The sequence below is a fragment of the Labeo rohita genome, chromosome 22 (assembly GCF_022985175.1).
Source record: "Labeo rohita strain BAU-BD-2019 chromosome 22, IGBB_LRoh.1.0, whole genome shotgun sequence".
In the NCBI taxonomy this organism is placed as follows: Eukaryota; Metazoa; Chordata; class Actinopteri; order Cypriniformes; family Cyprinidae; genus Labeo; species Labeo rohita.
In genome coordinates, this window is record NC_066890.1 from 12,476,517 (window position 1) to 12,490,071 (window position 13,555).

The 13,555-nt window shown below is 35.7% G+C and overlaps 1 protein-coding gene across 3 annotated transcripts; it reads left to right on the forward strand.

Annotated features, from left to right (window-relative positions):
* The first annotated feature begins 855 nt into the window (after positions 1-855).
* Positions 856-11,378, forward strand: nmur1a (neuromedin U receptor 1a). Of its 3 annotated transcripts, XM_051094151.1 has the most exons (4): positions 856-1,543; positions 6,583-6,676; positions 6,848-7,752; positions 9,327-11,378. In XM_051094151.1, exons 2-4 carry the CDS (start codon positions 6,666-6,668, stop codon positions 9,713-9,715), a joined length of 1,305 nt encoding a protein of 434 aa, XP_050950108.1. In that variant the 5' UTR covers positions 856-1,543; positions 6,583-6,665; the 3' UTR covers positions 9,716-11,378. The 3 variants fall into 3 exon arrangements, with proteins under 3 accessions (XP_050950108.1, XP_050950109.1, XP_050950107.1); XM_051094152.1 differs by lacking the exon at positions 6,583-6,676; XM_051094150.1 differs by lacking the exons at positions 856-1,543; positions 6,583-6,676 and adding an exon at positions 1,771-2,552.
* Positions 11,379-13,555: the final 2,177 nt, after the last annotated feature.

Genomic DNA, 13,555 nt, shown 5'->3' on the forward strand with positions numbered 1-13,555 from the left:
TTTAGAATAAAGTTGAAATTATGAGAATAAAGTAGAAATATTTCTAAAATAAAGTCAAAATTACAATAATAAAGTCAAAATATTTCCAGAATAAAGCTGAAATTACGAGAACAGTCAAAATATTTGAGAATAAAGTCAATATTTTTAGAATAAAGTCAAAATTACGAGAATAAAGTCAAAATATTTCTAGAATAAAGCTGAAATTATGAGAACAGTCCAAATATTTGAGAATAAAGTCAATATTTTTAGAATAAAGTCAAAATTACGAGAATAAAGTCAAAATATTTCTAGAATAAAGTCAAAATATTTTCAGAATAAAGTCGAAATTATGAGAATAACGTCTAAATATTTCTAGAATAAATGGACCAACAGGCTATAGAATAATCTAATGAAAAAACTACAAGGCCCTGGGATTTTTTTTTTTCCCAAATTATTTTTTTAACTTCAGCATCGCAACGCAGTGAAATGCAAAACATCAATCTGTGTTAATAGTCCATTTTCACATTTCAAAAATGCAAGAACCAGTGGAGTGAAAGTAAAAAAAAAAAAAAAAATATATATATATATATATATATTTAAAAGTTTAAAGTTTTAAATTGAGTACCATGTTTTTAGTTATGTTAAAGACAAAAAAAACAAAAAAAACAAACAGTGACAAACACATCCCGCTAGTGCATATTTACACAGAAAAACAATGAAAAAGCAGCACAGCCAATGCAAAAATGTATTCAGTGTGAATGGCCACTTGTTAAATTATAAATGAGTCAGGAAGGGCACTCATTCACTTTCATGACATGGAAGAAAACTGCAGCATCATTTCTAAAAATGTTCTTTTATATTACACAGAACAGAAAATGCACTCCTTTATGCACAGGCTAGTTTTGCATTTGATTTTCAGATGATTGGGATAATTAAGAAGGATCGGATTTCCGCTATACTTTTTCCAAATTTCCAAAACACCATTGAAACTGATAACATCACAGACAGACAATAACAAGGGAAACAATAGCAGATGCTCATTATCTTTAAAAATCATTATCATCATGGAAACCAGAGGTGTGCCGCATTGTGAAGAAGGTCCTCAATTTAATTAGCTAGTTAAATTCAATTCGGCAATCCAGCTCAATTAAAAATAGATCTGCTCGCTGTACAACAGCACAAATGAAATTAGATTATCATGTGCTAAATCACTGTGATAAAATACAATGAAAGATGAAAGGAGACAAATCAGAAGGCTCATGCTTGTACGGGGTTAAACAAGACTTGCCATGACATTCAGAACAGGGGCGAAGAGAGAGAGAGGAAGAGAGGAACAGAAAGAGAGAGAGCATAACTGTGTGTCTCTGTATAACCAAGGAAACACTCTCATAATACCTTGTTTGATGGGCTTATTATCAGTCTTTTAAACTAGAGTAGCATTTTTACATCATGACTATCAGCTCAGGGCTCCTGAGGTGAACCTTCTGAACCTTCATCTTAAATTTATGTCACTGATGTTTTTTTGTTGACAAATATAGGATTGTGCATTGTATCAAACTATAAGGTAAGATTTTTGTTGATGTTGATATACTGTATTTGGTGTATGTGACTATTCTATTCAAAGACTTTTTATTTTTGCTTTATGGCTGTCTTGTCAGATATTAGAGGGAGACTGGAATGTAAAATTGATTGGTGGTTTCCTTAATGAAATGCTCAGGGAATGTGTGCATGAATTAGGTTTCATAATGATCTGTTCTCAGTGACTGTTTCATGGCATTTTGTGTAAAATACAGACTCTTTCTGTTTATTTGTGGTTTTAAAACCTCTGACACACTTGTTGATCTCTCATGACTATGCTAAAAAATGCAAAGTAGACATTATTTTATCTTGATTCATGCAAGTGCTTGGGGAAAACAAGATCATTAATAAATACTATTTTATTGTATGCTCTTGCATATAGAGCCTGTTGCCAGGATTGAATTTATGAATGTGTGAATCTGCTGTGCAGTGCATACTGTGTCTATATTCTTGTGAAGAAGTGTGTTTAATTGTACTGAATGTGCGCTTGTAGTGTACTTTAAAGGTGTCATCAGATGCAAAGTTCACTTTTACATTGTTGTTTGAACATTAATGTGTGTTGGCAGTGTATGTACAAATCTACCCTATAATGATAAAAATCCATGCAGTGGTTTTATATTAATCTGTAAAAATAATATCCCCTTTTTCAAATCGAGCCGTTCTCAGATGCCTGTCAGTGTGGCGTCACACCCACAGAGGCCGCTCCCACGATAGTTGATTGACATGAGCGTTTTACCTCAGATCAGCTGTAACAGTCCGCCCCCTTTGTTTTGATGCCGGAGCAGGGATGTAAGTTAGACAAGAATATCTCCGATTGAGTGATTGAGGTGTTGTGTTGCTGGATAATGAACGTAGTGGTCGTCATTTACTCCTGACATCTGAGCCGCTGAAGATGCAGTAGATTACGTTTGTTTGTCAAGGGAATGCGCCTCCCGATCTACATATATCCGTCTATGCTCACGTGAATCATTCATGATCCAGCACTTACAGCAAAAGTAAGTATAAGGGTTTTTTTTTTAATGAATCTTTGCGATCACCTTTCCTCATAATGTGCTAGTTAAGTTTAGCGGCTAAACGCAGTTAAATGCAGCTAAAGTAAACAGGCTCGTCACTCCACAGCGAGAAGAGAGGGGCGGGGTGAGCAGAGCTCATTTGCATTTAAAGCAGCCTCGACCAGAATGAGATGATTTTTGCAGAGCTGATTTTGGCAAGGTAAAAAGGAAGAAATTGAGATTTTTTAATCAAAGTATATTATAGACTTTTCATTAAGACCCTAAAGAATCATATCAACTTGTGGAAAATGGGCAACTGATGACCCCTTTAAATCTTCTGAGATAATTTATTTTGCATTTCAGCCATTATGTTTTAATAATCTTTTATTGTGCTTCAAAGTGTCTATGACTTCCTTCTTTCAGATGAATACAATCAGAGTTATTTTAAAAATTGTCCTGGCTCTTCCAAAATTTACAATGGCAGTGAATGGGTACTGAGATTTTGAAGTCCAATAAAATGCATCCATCCATCATAAAAAATACTCCACACGGCTCTGGAGGATTAACAAAGTCCTTCTGACATAAATCGATGAATTTTTCTAAGAAAAAATATCCATATTTTAAACTTTTTAAACTGTAATCTCTAGCTTACGTCGTTCATGATATGGCATTCAGCAGATGAAATAGGACGTAGCTAGAATATGCTAGTCTCGCGAGGACCAAGTTTTGTTTACAGCAAAGGAAAACCAGTCTCCTATATTGGCTTATATTGAAATCCTCTCAAAGTCATTTCTCTTTACAAATCCTCGTTTTGTACTTCTAATTTGTGAATGGTGTTTTGTTTTGCGCTCTGCTCTGCGCTTCCACTTTCTTCACTTCCATGTTCGCCTAGATATTACGGTTTCTAAAGTTTTAAATACGAACATTTTTCTTACACAAATGCATTGATTCACTTCAGAAGGCCTTTATTAAAGGAGAAGTCCGCTTCCAGAACAAAGATTCACATATAATGTACTCACCCCCTTGTCATCTAAGATGTTCATGCCTTCCTTTCTTCAGTCGTAAACAAATTATGATTTTTGAGGAAAACATTTCAGGATTTTTCTCCATATAATGGACTGATATGGTGCCCAGAGTTTGAACTTCCAAAATGCAGTTTAAATGTGGTTTCAAACGATCCCAAATGTGGTTGTAAATGATCCCAGCTGTGGAAAAAGGGTCTTATCTAGTGAAACGACTGATTATTTTCATTAATAAAATACAATTTAAATACTTTTTAACCTCAAATGCTTGCCTTGTCTTGCTCTCCTTGAACTCTGTGTATTCTGACTCAAGACAGTTAAGGTATGTCGAAAAACTCTCATTGTATTTTCTCCCTCAACTTCAAAAATCATTTCAAAATCATCCTGCATTGCTGCAGAATTTCCGACCCAGTCTTTGCAAAGTGAACATGCAAAGAAGATCAAACACCCTTAACAAAAAAGGTAAAACAGTGATATAGGACGATTTAGAAATTGAGGGAGAACATGAGATGGGAGTTTTTCGACATACACTAACTGTCATGAACCGGAACAAAAGCAGTCCAAGCAGAGTAAAACAAGATGAGCGTCTGGCATTAAAAAAGTATATAAATTGTATTATTTTTACTAAAATAACCAATTGTCATGCTAGATAAGACCCTTCTTTCTCGGCTGGGATCGTTTACAACCGCATTTGGGATCGTTTGAAGCCCAATTTTAAACTGCCTTTTGGAAGTTCAAAATCGAGGCACCGTATCAGTCCATTATATGGAGAAAAATGCTGAAATGTTTTCCTCAAAAAAGGTAATTTCCGTATGACTGAAGAAAGAAAGACATGAACATCTTGGATGACAAGGGGGTGAGTAAATTATTTGTAAAATGTTGTTCCGGAAGTGGAGTTCTCCTTTAACCCCCCGGAGCTGTGTGGAGCACTTTTTATGATGGACGGAAGTGCTTTATTGGACTTCAAAATCTCAGCAGCCATTCACTGCCATTACAAAGCTTGGTAGAGCCAAGACTTTTTTTTTTTTTTTTTTTTTAAATATAACTTCATTTGTATTCATCTGATAAAAGAAAGTCATATACACCTAGGATGGCTCGAGGGTGAGTAAATCATGGGGTAATTTTCAGTTTTGTGTAAGCTATCTCTGTATTCCAGCCACTTTGGCTTGGAAATGAACATGCGAATATAATCCTAAAATCTTAAACTAAATGTGTCTCATTCTATTTCATTCCTCACCAAAGACAGTAACCACCTCTACTACTTCCACTAATAGCACAGCTGCTCAACCGTGAGGTCAAATCCTGCTGGGGAATCAGCAGTCATTCTCAAATTTTCTGCCCTTCATTATACCAATTTCCATGCACCTGTAACTTTCCCCTCCAATTCCACACATCTCCATCCATCCTTATACACTGGGGACCTCACTGTCACATTAGAGGTCACATGAGGATATAGCTTCCTTTTCCCTCTTCCTTTGTTTAGCCTGAGTTAGTTTTGCCCCATTACATCCAATTCCACTGCTACAAATTACAAAAAAATGGGTTATATTTTTTGGCTATATAAAAATGTTCTACAGTTGAAGTGAAAAGTTTACATACACCTTGCAAAATGTGTAAAATGTTATTTATTTTATTATTTATTTACCAAAATAAGAGGGATCATACCAAAATGCATGTTATTGTTTATTTAGTACTGACCTGAATAAGATAAAATAATAGTTGAATTTATAAAAATAACTGAATGACAAATGTTACTTGAATTATACACAGCTGGGTTTTTTTTTTTTTTTTTTTTTTTTCCAGCTGTTTAGTGATAGTTGTTCCTTGAGTCCACTGTTTGTCCTGAACAGTTAAACTGCCTGCTGTTCATCAGAAAAATCCTTCAAGTCCCACATATTTGTTGTTTTTTGGTATTTTTGTGTATATAAACCCATTCCAACAATGACTGTATGATTTTGAGATCCATGTTTTCACACTGAGGGCAACTGAGGGACTCATAAGCAACTATTACAGAAGATTCAAACACTCACTGATGCTCCAGAAGGAAACACAATACATTAAGAGCTGGGGGGTGAAAACTTTTGAACAGAATGAAAATGTGCACATTTTTCTTATTTTGCCCAAATATAATATTTCACATTTAGCAGTGCCCTTCAGAAGCTACAGAAGATATTTACATGTTTCCCAGAAGACAATGAGTTCAATTTTCCCCTGATCTTCAAATTCAAAAAGTTTTCTTAATTCACTGTTTCCTTCATGGAGCATCAGTGAGTGTTTGAATCTTCTGTAATAGTTGCATATGAGTCCCTCAGTTGTGCTCAGTGTGAAAAGATGGATCTCAAAATCATACAGTCATTGTTGGAAAGGGTTCAAATACACAAAAATGCTGAAAAACCAAAGAATTAGTGGGACCTGAAGGATTTTTCTGAAGAACAGCAGACAGTTTAACTGTTCAGGACAAACAAGGGACTCATGAACAACCATCACTAAACAAAAAAATACAGCTGTGGATCATTCAGGTAATAACACAGTATTAAGAATCGAGAGTGTGTAAACTTTTGAACGGGGTCATTTTTTACAAATTCAACCACTATTTTCTCATGTGGACTATATGGAAGCGCCTTTTATGTGAAATATCTTATTCAGGTCAGTACTAAATAAAAAAATAACATGCATTTTGTATGATTCCTCTTATTTTGGTAAAATAATTAACATTTTGCAGATTCTGCAAGGTGTGTGTATAATTTTGACTTTAACTGTACTAAACTTAAAAAAAAAAAGACCAAAGAAGAACAGTAACAAATTCCGGGCAATATTAGCCAGAAAACCAGAGAGAAATAGACCTATCATGAGCTTTGCTAAACTATTTTCAGTGAATTAGGATTTGAAATGCACTAATCTTTAATATTATTCAAGGATGTGTATTGAAATGCTGCAACATGCAACATGATATATTATAAAATAACCTATTGCAAATATTTAATATCTTCTTTTTTGTTTTCCGTTGCCAGTGGAAGATTAACCTCATCAGATTCACATCAGGAGTCAATTGTGCGATAATAACAGTGACCAGTTGCTGCCTACGGCCCACCGCATGTGCTTTGTGTATAAATCAACTCACCATTTTCCCCTCATTATTATATGAGAATAAAACATATTCTTATGTGAACAAAAAATCTCCCACAGTCCCTTATTATTTCTGCCTCACCCTCAACTGTTTAAAAAACATTCATTTGCCAATCTGATATCTCCAACCCTTTCATGTTCCATCACTAGGTCCAGAATGATTGCCAAACCCAACTGTTCCTCAACAGATTCCTCTGTATCAAGATGCGTCCAAGATCTGCTGTGCAACACCAGTGTTGTGTTGAACCTCAGTGAGGCGGAAATGGAAGAGTTTTGCCTCAACCAAGATGAGTATCTGGAGAAATACCTGGGGCCTAGACGTTCCCCGGTGTTTCTGCCTGTGTGCATCACCTACTTGCTCATCTTCTTGGTGGGAGCGGTGGGAAACATTCTTACGTGCATCGTTATTGCTCGTAACAAGGTCATGAGGACGCCCACCAACTTCTACCTGTTCAGTTTGGCTGTGTCAGACCTGCTGGTGCTTCTTCTGGGAATGCCTTTGGAGCTCTACGAAATGTGGAGCAACTATCCGTTCCTGTTTGGCAAAGGTGGCTGCTATTTCAAGACCTTCCTCTTTGAGACAGTTTGCTTCGCCTCTATCCTGAATGTAACAGCGCTGAGCGTGGAGCGCTACATTGCAGTGGTCCATCCGCTCAGGGCCAAATACGTAGTGACGCGCACTCACGCCAAGCGGGTGATCTTGAGCGTGTGGAGCGTGTCTGTTTTGTGTGCCATTCCCAACACCAGCCTCCATGGTATCTTCACCCTCCCTCTTCCCAAAGGGAAAGGAGTAGGCGCCATGACCACTTCAGCCACCTGCATGCTGGTCAAGCCACGTTGGATGTACAACCTAATCATTCAAATCACCACTCTACTGTTTTTCTTCATGCCCATGTTGACCATCAGCGTGTTGTATTTGCTTATCGGCATGCAGCTAAAGCGCGAGAAGATGCTGCAGGTCCTGGAGGCGAAAGCCGGTATGGGACAAGACAGCTCCTCTAATGTGCGCAGTCAGCAGCAGAAAACTCGTCGCCAGCAGGTCACAAAAATGTTGTGTAAGTAGGCAAGTTGGCCAATAACTGAACTCTCATGCATGAAGTGCCACGGCTGTTTTGAATCATATTACTCTGCAAGCATATTCTTAACATATGTGAGCTGCTCCATCACTTTGAGTCATTTGCGGTACATCTTAAGTTTTATATGTCCTGAATAGACTGCAATCTCTGCATTCTAATGATATAATTATTATGTTCATACTCCAAACCACTGTCGACATTTAAGACGGTTGTCATAAAAACCTGAATTTGAGGGAAAAGCCTGTAACTATTTATTCTAACGCATTACATAACTAATAAAAAATATAATTGATTTATAAAATAGTGCATATTTACAATATATTTATGATTCTAACCAGAGGCAGATAGTAGTGAAGTATTTTTACTTTGCTCAAGTAAATTTAAAAAGTATTTGTAGTTTACTATATTCCAAAGCACAATGTCATACTTTTTACTGCACTACATGTACTTTACAATGTAAAGTAAGAAAGTAATAGATTTCTAATGTAATGAAGTATTAAATGATTAAATGATTAGTGCGCTAAAAAGTACGATATTATGCTTTGGAAGGTTGTGAAGTGAAGTTTTTCAAAGAACAAGACAAAGTACAGACACTTGAAAAGTACTTTTACAGCAGAGTAAAAATACTTCTGTCCGCCTCTGATTGTAACTATATTAAGTCCCATTTTCTAGCTAACTAATGAGCACTAGATATTCAGTGCATTTCCTGAGGTAAATATCAGGTTGATAACAAACCTTTTTACTTAAGTGTTCCCGTGGCTAAAACACACTGGGCACGAAACATCATACCCCGTACATTTCAGTAATGTGCACTGTATTTGCAAGAATTGTATACATTTTCGATAGGAATTGCTTCAAAATTTTTCGAATGAGATTATTTAAATTCGCTATTAATACACCAAAACCTCAAATAGTTATGAATTGTTGTGACGTGTTTTTGATATTCACTCACGTATTTATTTCACGCTAAAACTATTAAAGAGGAAGCGATTAACAGCCGAACTCTCTTAGCTGCTTTTCATACATATATAGGGGCTGAAAACTATACAAGAAATATACATAAAACATGGGCCAACATTATTATACTTTATTAAACGTTTTCTGCACTGTATTAAAAGCCATACAATTACCTAAATTTAAGTCATTATAGAGAAGAAAAACAAAACTGTAGTATAGCTGGATGCTGGAATGTAATGTTGGTTAGCAGTATTATTTTATTTGAGAGACAGTTGGTTTGGGTAAATAATGTGAAAAATAATCACCTTTCCTTCAAGCACTCTTAGTCATACGCAATTGTGGCTGCTATTAACATGAAATTGGATGAGTGAGCACTCAGCAGCACTCTTTAACGTGAGTGACAATTCATATTTGTTTTCCCTCATTATCCATGTAATCAGTGACACATAAATACAGCACAAAAGATTGACATTTCAAAGGCTTTACATTTTGAAACACTCAATATTGTTAAAAAAAAACAGGAATTATGACTTATTTTGGGTTAAACATATTCAATTTGGGCTTAATTTATATGTAACACAGTATTTTCTCTTTAGTTGTACTAGTTGTCATGTTTGGCATCTGCTGGGCTCCGTTCCACACCGATCGACTCATGTGGAGTTTCATGGACCAGAAGAGCAATGAGCACATGAAGATTTTCCAGGTCTACGAGTATGTCCATGTCATCTCTGGGGTCTTCTTCTATCTGAGCTCAGCCATTAATCCAATTCTCTACAACCTCATGTCCACCCGCTTCAGGGAGATGTTTAAAGAGGTGATGTGCCACCACAAATGGCGTCCCGTCCCAAGGAAACGCTCTCTGAGCATGACGAGGGTTACGGTGCGCAGCACCCTGAGCAAAGTCCCACCGTGCAACGGCACCGTTACTACTAAAGGAGAAGATTATGATATGGACGAATGCCAGGAAAACAAGAACTTTTCCTAAGAAAAGAACTTTATTGTCAGTGTTTGAAATTAACTTTAGAAAAGCAGCTTTAGAAAAGACCCATAAGTCCAAATGGTTTGGTGATTTTCTGAGACTGATCAAGCGACTCTCCCATATATTCCCCACTGTTATCTTTGTTGCTTCATCAGCATATTTCCCATTAAGTGCATACAATATGATGCAGATCAGCTTGATTTTACCCACTGGAAATTGTCTCATTATAAAACCGTTCAGGTTTCTTGCACTTGGCACCAGTATCTACTAAAATTCATTTCAAAACATTGTTCTTCACTTACACTGCTGTCAAAAGCTGAGACCCAAATTATATTCAATCTTGTGCTACGATTTTCTCAAATTGGTGTCATGACACTACATAAAAAGTTCTGTCAAAAAACTCTAGATGGAGAAGGCTGGTTCTAACTCAACCTGATATAATCACATCATTATTTATACAGCACAGCCAGTTGGTTTCTTTCACATCAGCAGCCAATGAGCTTGCTGCTCAACATTCAAATACTTGGCTATTGCTGTAGCAGTTGCAGCGTGCTTCAGAAACCCTCCACCTCCCCAGCTCCACCTGTCTAGGTCTGCTATGGGGTAATTTCATGTGTATTACATTTTTTTCTTTTTTTTGTGTGTGTTTTTTTTTTTTTTCATATATGTGCAGCTGCAGTACTTCCTACATTCTCACAGCAGTATGTTGTGGATGTATTGGTAGACACAAGTCTCAGTATTTGCTTTTCCGCAGCAGCAGCAGATCTGTTTCGCCAAGACCAAACACATCAATATTGACATGTACGTTACCCACGCTAAACTATCAGAGAGTTGTCATGACAGAATATACACTTATTTCATTCCAGAATGAATGAATGAATTGGTTAAGTGAACAAACAACTCACTCAAAAAAAACTAATCACTTACTGCCACCTACCGGTGTATGATGTATCCAGTATGATCGTACTCAAGGATAACAGTTGTATAAAGCTTTGTAGTGAAATTCGTTAAAAAATGAATTAGTTGAGCCTGCTGATAGCATTCATTTCCACATGATTTTGGTGTTATGTGAAATTCGAGTGTTTAGTAAAGTAGTGGCGCAACGTTTGTGAATTCGCTGATGAATATTACCCATATTTTTGACTTTATTGCGCAACATGTATAAATGATTCATTCTGAATATTTTCTGTGCAACTGCATGACCTACATTATGAGATTTGGCATTAAATACAGAGAACAATTAACATTTTCTTACAGACTTGCAGAAAGGGGAATGAGACAGAAGGCTAATTCATACTAAAGGCTAAGGGCATATACTCCAGACCTGAACCGTGGGCATCTGGCATATTGAAAATGTCAATGCAAACAGTAGATCCTTCAGAAATTCCATATGAAAACAGTTGCTAGTGTTTTAATATGTTATGTGAGTCCAAACTGTCAAAAGTAGCCATATTTTCTTTCTTAAAGCAAATTCCTGGTCTTACTGTCCATAATTTATCAGTGCACATTATTGCCAAGAATTAAAATGTTTGCTCTGAAATCATAATCAGTCCATGTGGAGACATATTTACATGGTCCAGTTCATATCAGTGTATAAAAAGAATTGCATTTAACAATTATATAGATTTACATGGAATGTTCAGACAGTATACCAGAACAAAAGCTTTATTTTATGATGTTTTATATTTCATGTCTAATGTCCATTAGTGTATATTTCTGACAGTGAAACTAACCCAACATTTACAGTTTCTTTTCTTGTGATGAGCTTTGTAAATAAAATATATCGCTCTGCAATCCGCAGCAGAATGCTTTCAGACTATTTCCTGAACTCTTCAGTAACACAAACACATCTATAATAGCATAAAAGTGCTGGCAGCTTCCTTTTTTAATGAAATGTATAAAAGTGGCCTTGGTGAATGTCAGGATATAAAGGGATGATGGATAATGACAGAGTTCATTTAGGTAAGGTAAATAGAGTCTGGAAAGCCGGTTATATAGGTTATTTTGTCCCTGAGAATTTCATTGAAGAAATGCTAAAAGCCACAAAGCAATATCCTGCACTCCTACATGAAAAATAATTGTGCTACAAGCTTATTCATAATTTGGAGTCACTTTAATCTTAGTGGAATGCATGAGCTCTGATCAAAGCCTTTGATGCTATTTTTTATTAAAAATATATTGTCTCCCAGCATTGATACAATCTGCAGTTCTTTATTTAGAGAGGGTATGGTTTATTGATAGGCAAACAAATCCCAGTTACCATGGTAAGATATCATAGAGAATCTCCTCAGCATGCCAAATCTATAGGAGAAATCATTTTGTTTTTACACACACTAATAAACGGGTAACTGGGGTAAACTTAATGTGTCAACACATCAGCCAGCAAAAATGTTTTTGTTTTGTTGTTGTTGTTGTTGTTTTATAGGCCATTCTGTAAAATTGGTTCAAAGTCAGAGCTGGAAATATTTTGGAAAAAATGTGTCTTTCACTATTTATTTATTTATTTATTTATTATGTATACAAATTGCATAATATTCAAGGTACACATTTCTAGTAATTGTGCTGTTAATTATCGTGTTGTATTTTCAGGCCGATTGGGGCAAGCCTTGGTCACGTTCTAGACGGTGTGAGCACTTGCTGATCCGTCACCATTCTATTACAATAGGGTTTTCTATGTCCTACTTAACCCCTAAATATTTTAAGTGTGATTTATAAGATTTGTTACATTTGTTACATTGCAAAAAGTCATACTGATTTCAGAGTTAAGGATTCATTAGTCTGAATACACATTGAACCAAATGCTATCATAACATCTTAGTTGATCATTTAATATACTTTATTTTTTGACAAATCCCATGTTTTGGTTGTGACTGCACATTTTCGGTAGTGACAGTAATGTTTTGATAGCGACCACATCACATTACAGAATTTGAATCCACATATTAAATCACTACTAAAATGTTACAATTTTGCATAACTAAACATAACTAAAATGTTGTTGTTTTTTTTCCCCCAATAAAGTATTTTGTGTTGTGTTAATAGAACATCTAAGATTTGAATACTTAAGTAACAACACCCAAAAAAACAAAGATGTCACTACTAAAACGCCACCTTTTGGCAGTGACTGTTTCGGTAGTGACAATTTTAGGTATAACAACCAAAAAACAATAATGTCACCACCAAAACTTTACCAAATGTTTCATCGGTAACTGTTTCGGTAGTGACAATTTTAGGTATAAAAACCAAAAAACAATAATGTCACTACCAAAACTTCACCAAATGTTTTGTGGTGACTGTTTTGGTAGTGACAATTTTACAATTTTATGGTATAACACCCAAAAAACAAAAAAGTCACTACCAAAACCACCAAATGTTTCGGCAGTGACTCTTTCGGTAGTGACTATTTTACGGCATAACGCCCAAACAACAATGATGTCACTACCAAAACTTCACCAAATGTTTTGGCAGTGACTGTTTAAAAACAATTTTAGATACTTCTGAAACAGCATCAAGATAATTGTAGGGGTGTAGTTAAAATCAGCCTCAGTCAATGGATTAATGTAAACATGAAAATGTCACTACCGAAACGGTGTATATATACTGTAGTGTATTGTATACTTTTCTAAGCAGTTTTAAAAACAGCAGTGGAATAAAATGCAATAAATAAATAAATAAATAAAATCCAATATTGTTTCCATAAGATGAAATTTAGGTGTTTAGGTGTTCGGGACAGCCACCCCCCAACTGAAAGTACCCAATAAATTCTGATTTCATAAATATTAAGCTTACTGATGTTTTAAATATTATTGTGGGTTTCAATAGATAATAAAAGCATCTTAGTAAACA

What these genes read in the sequence shown, in the direction of transcription:
- nmur1a (XM_051094150.1), top strand. Translation starts at nt 2,530, where the DNA reads ATGATCCAGCACTTACAGCAAAA. An exon ending in ATCCAGCACTTACAGCAAAA is followed by an intron (nt 2,553 to 6,847) that starts GTAAGTATAAGG and finishes TTCCATCACTAG; the next exon opens with GTCCAGAATGATTGCCAAAC. An exon ending in GCAGGTCACAAAAATGTTGT is followed by an intron (nt 7,753 to 9,326) that starts GTAAGTAGGCAA and finishes TTTTCTCTTTAG; the next exon opens with TTGTACTAGTTGTCATGTTT.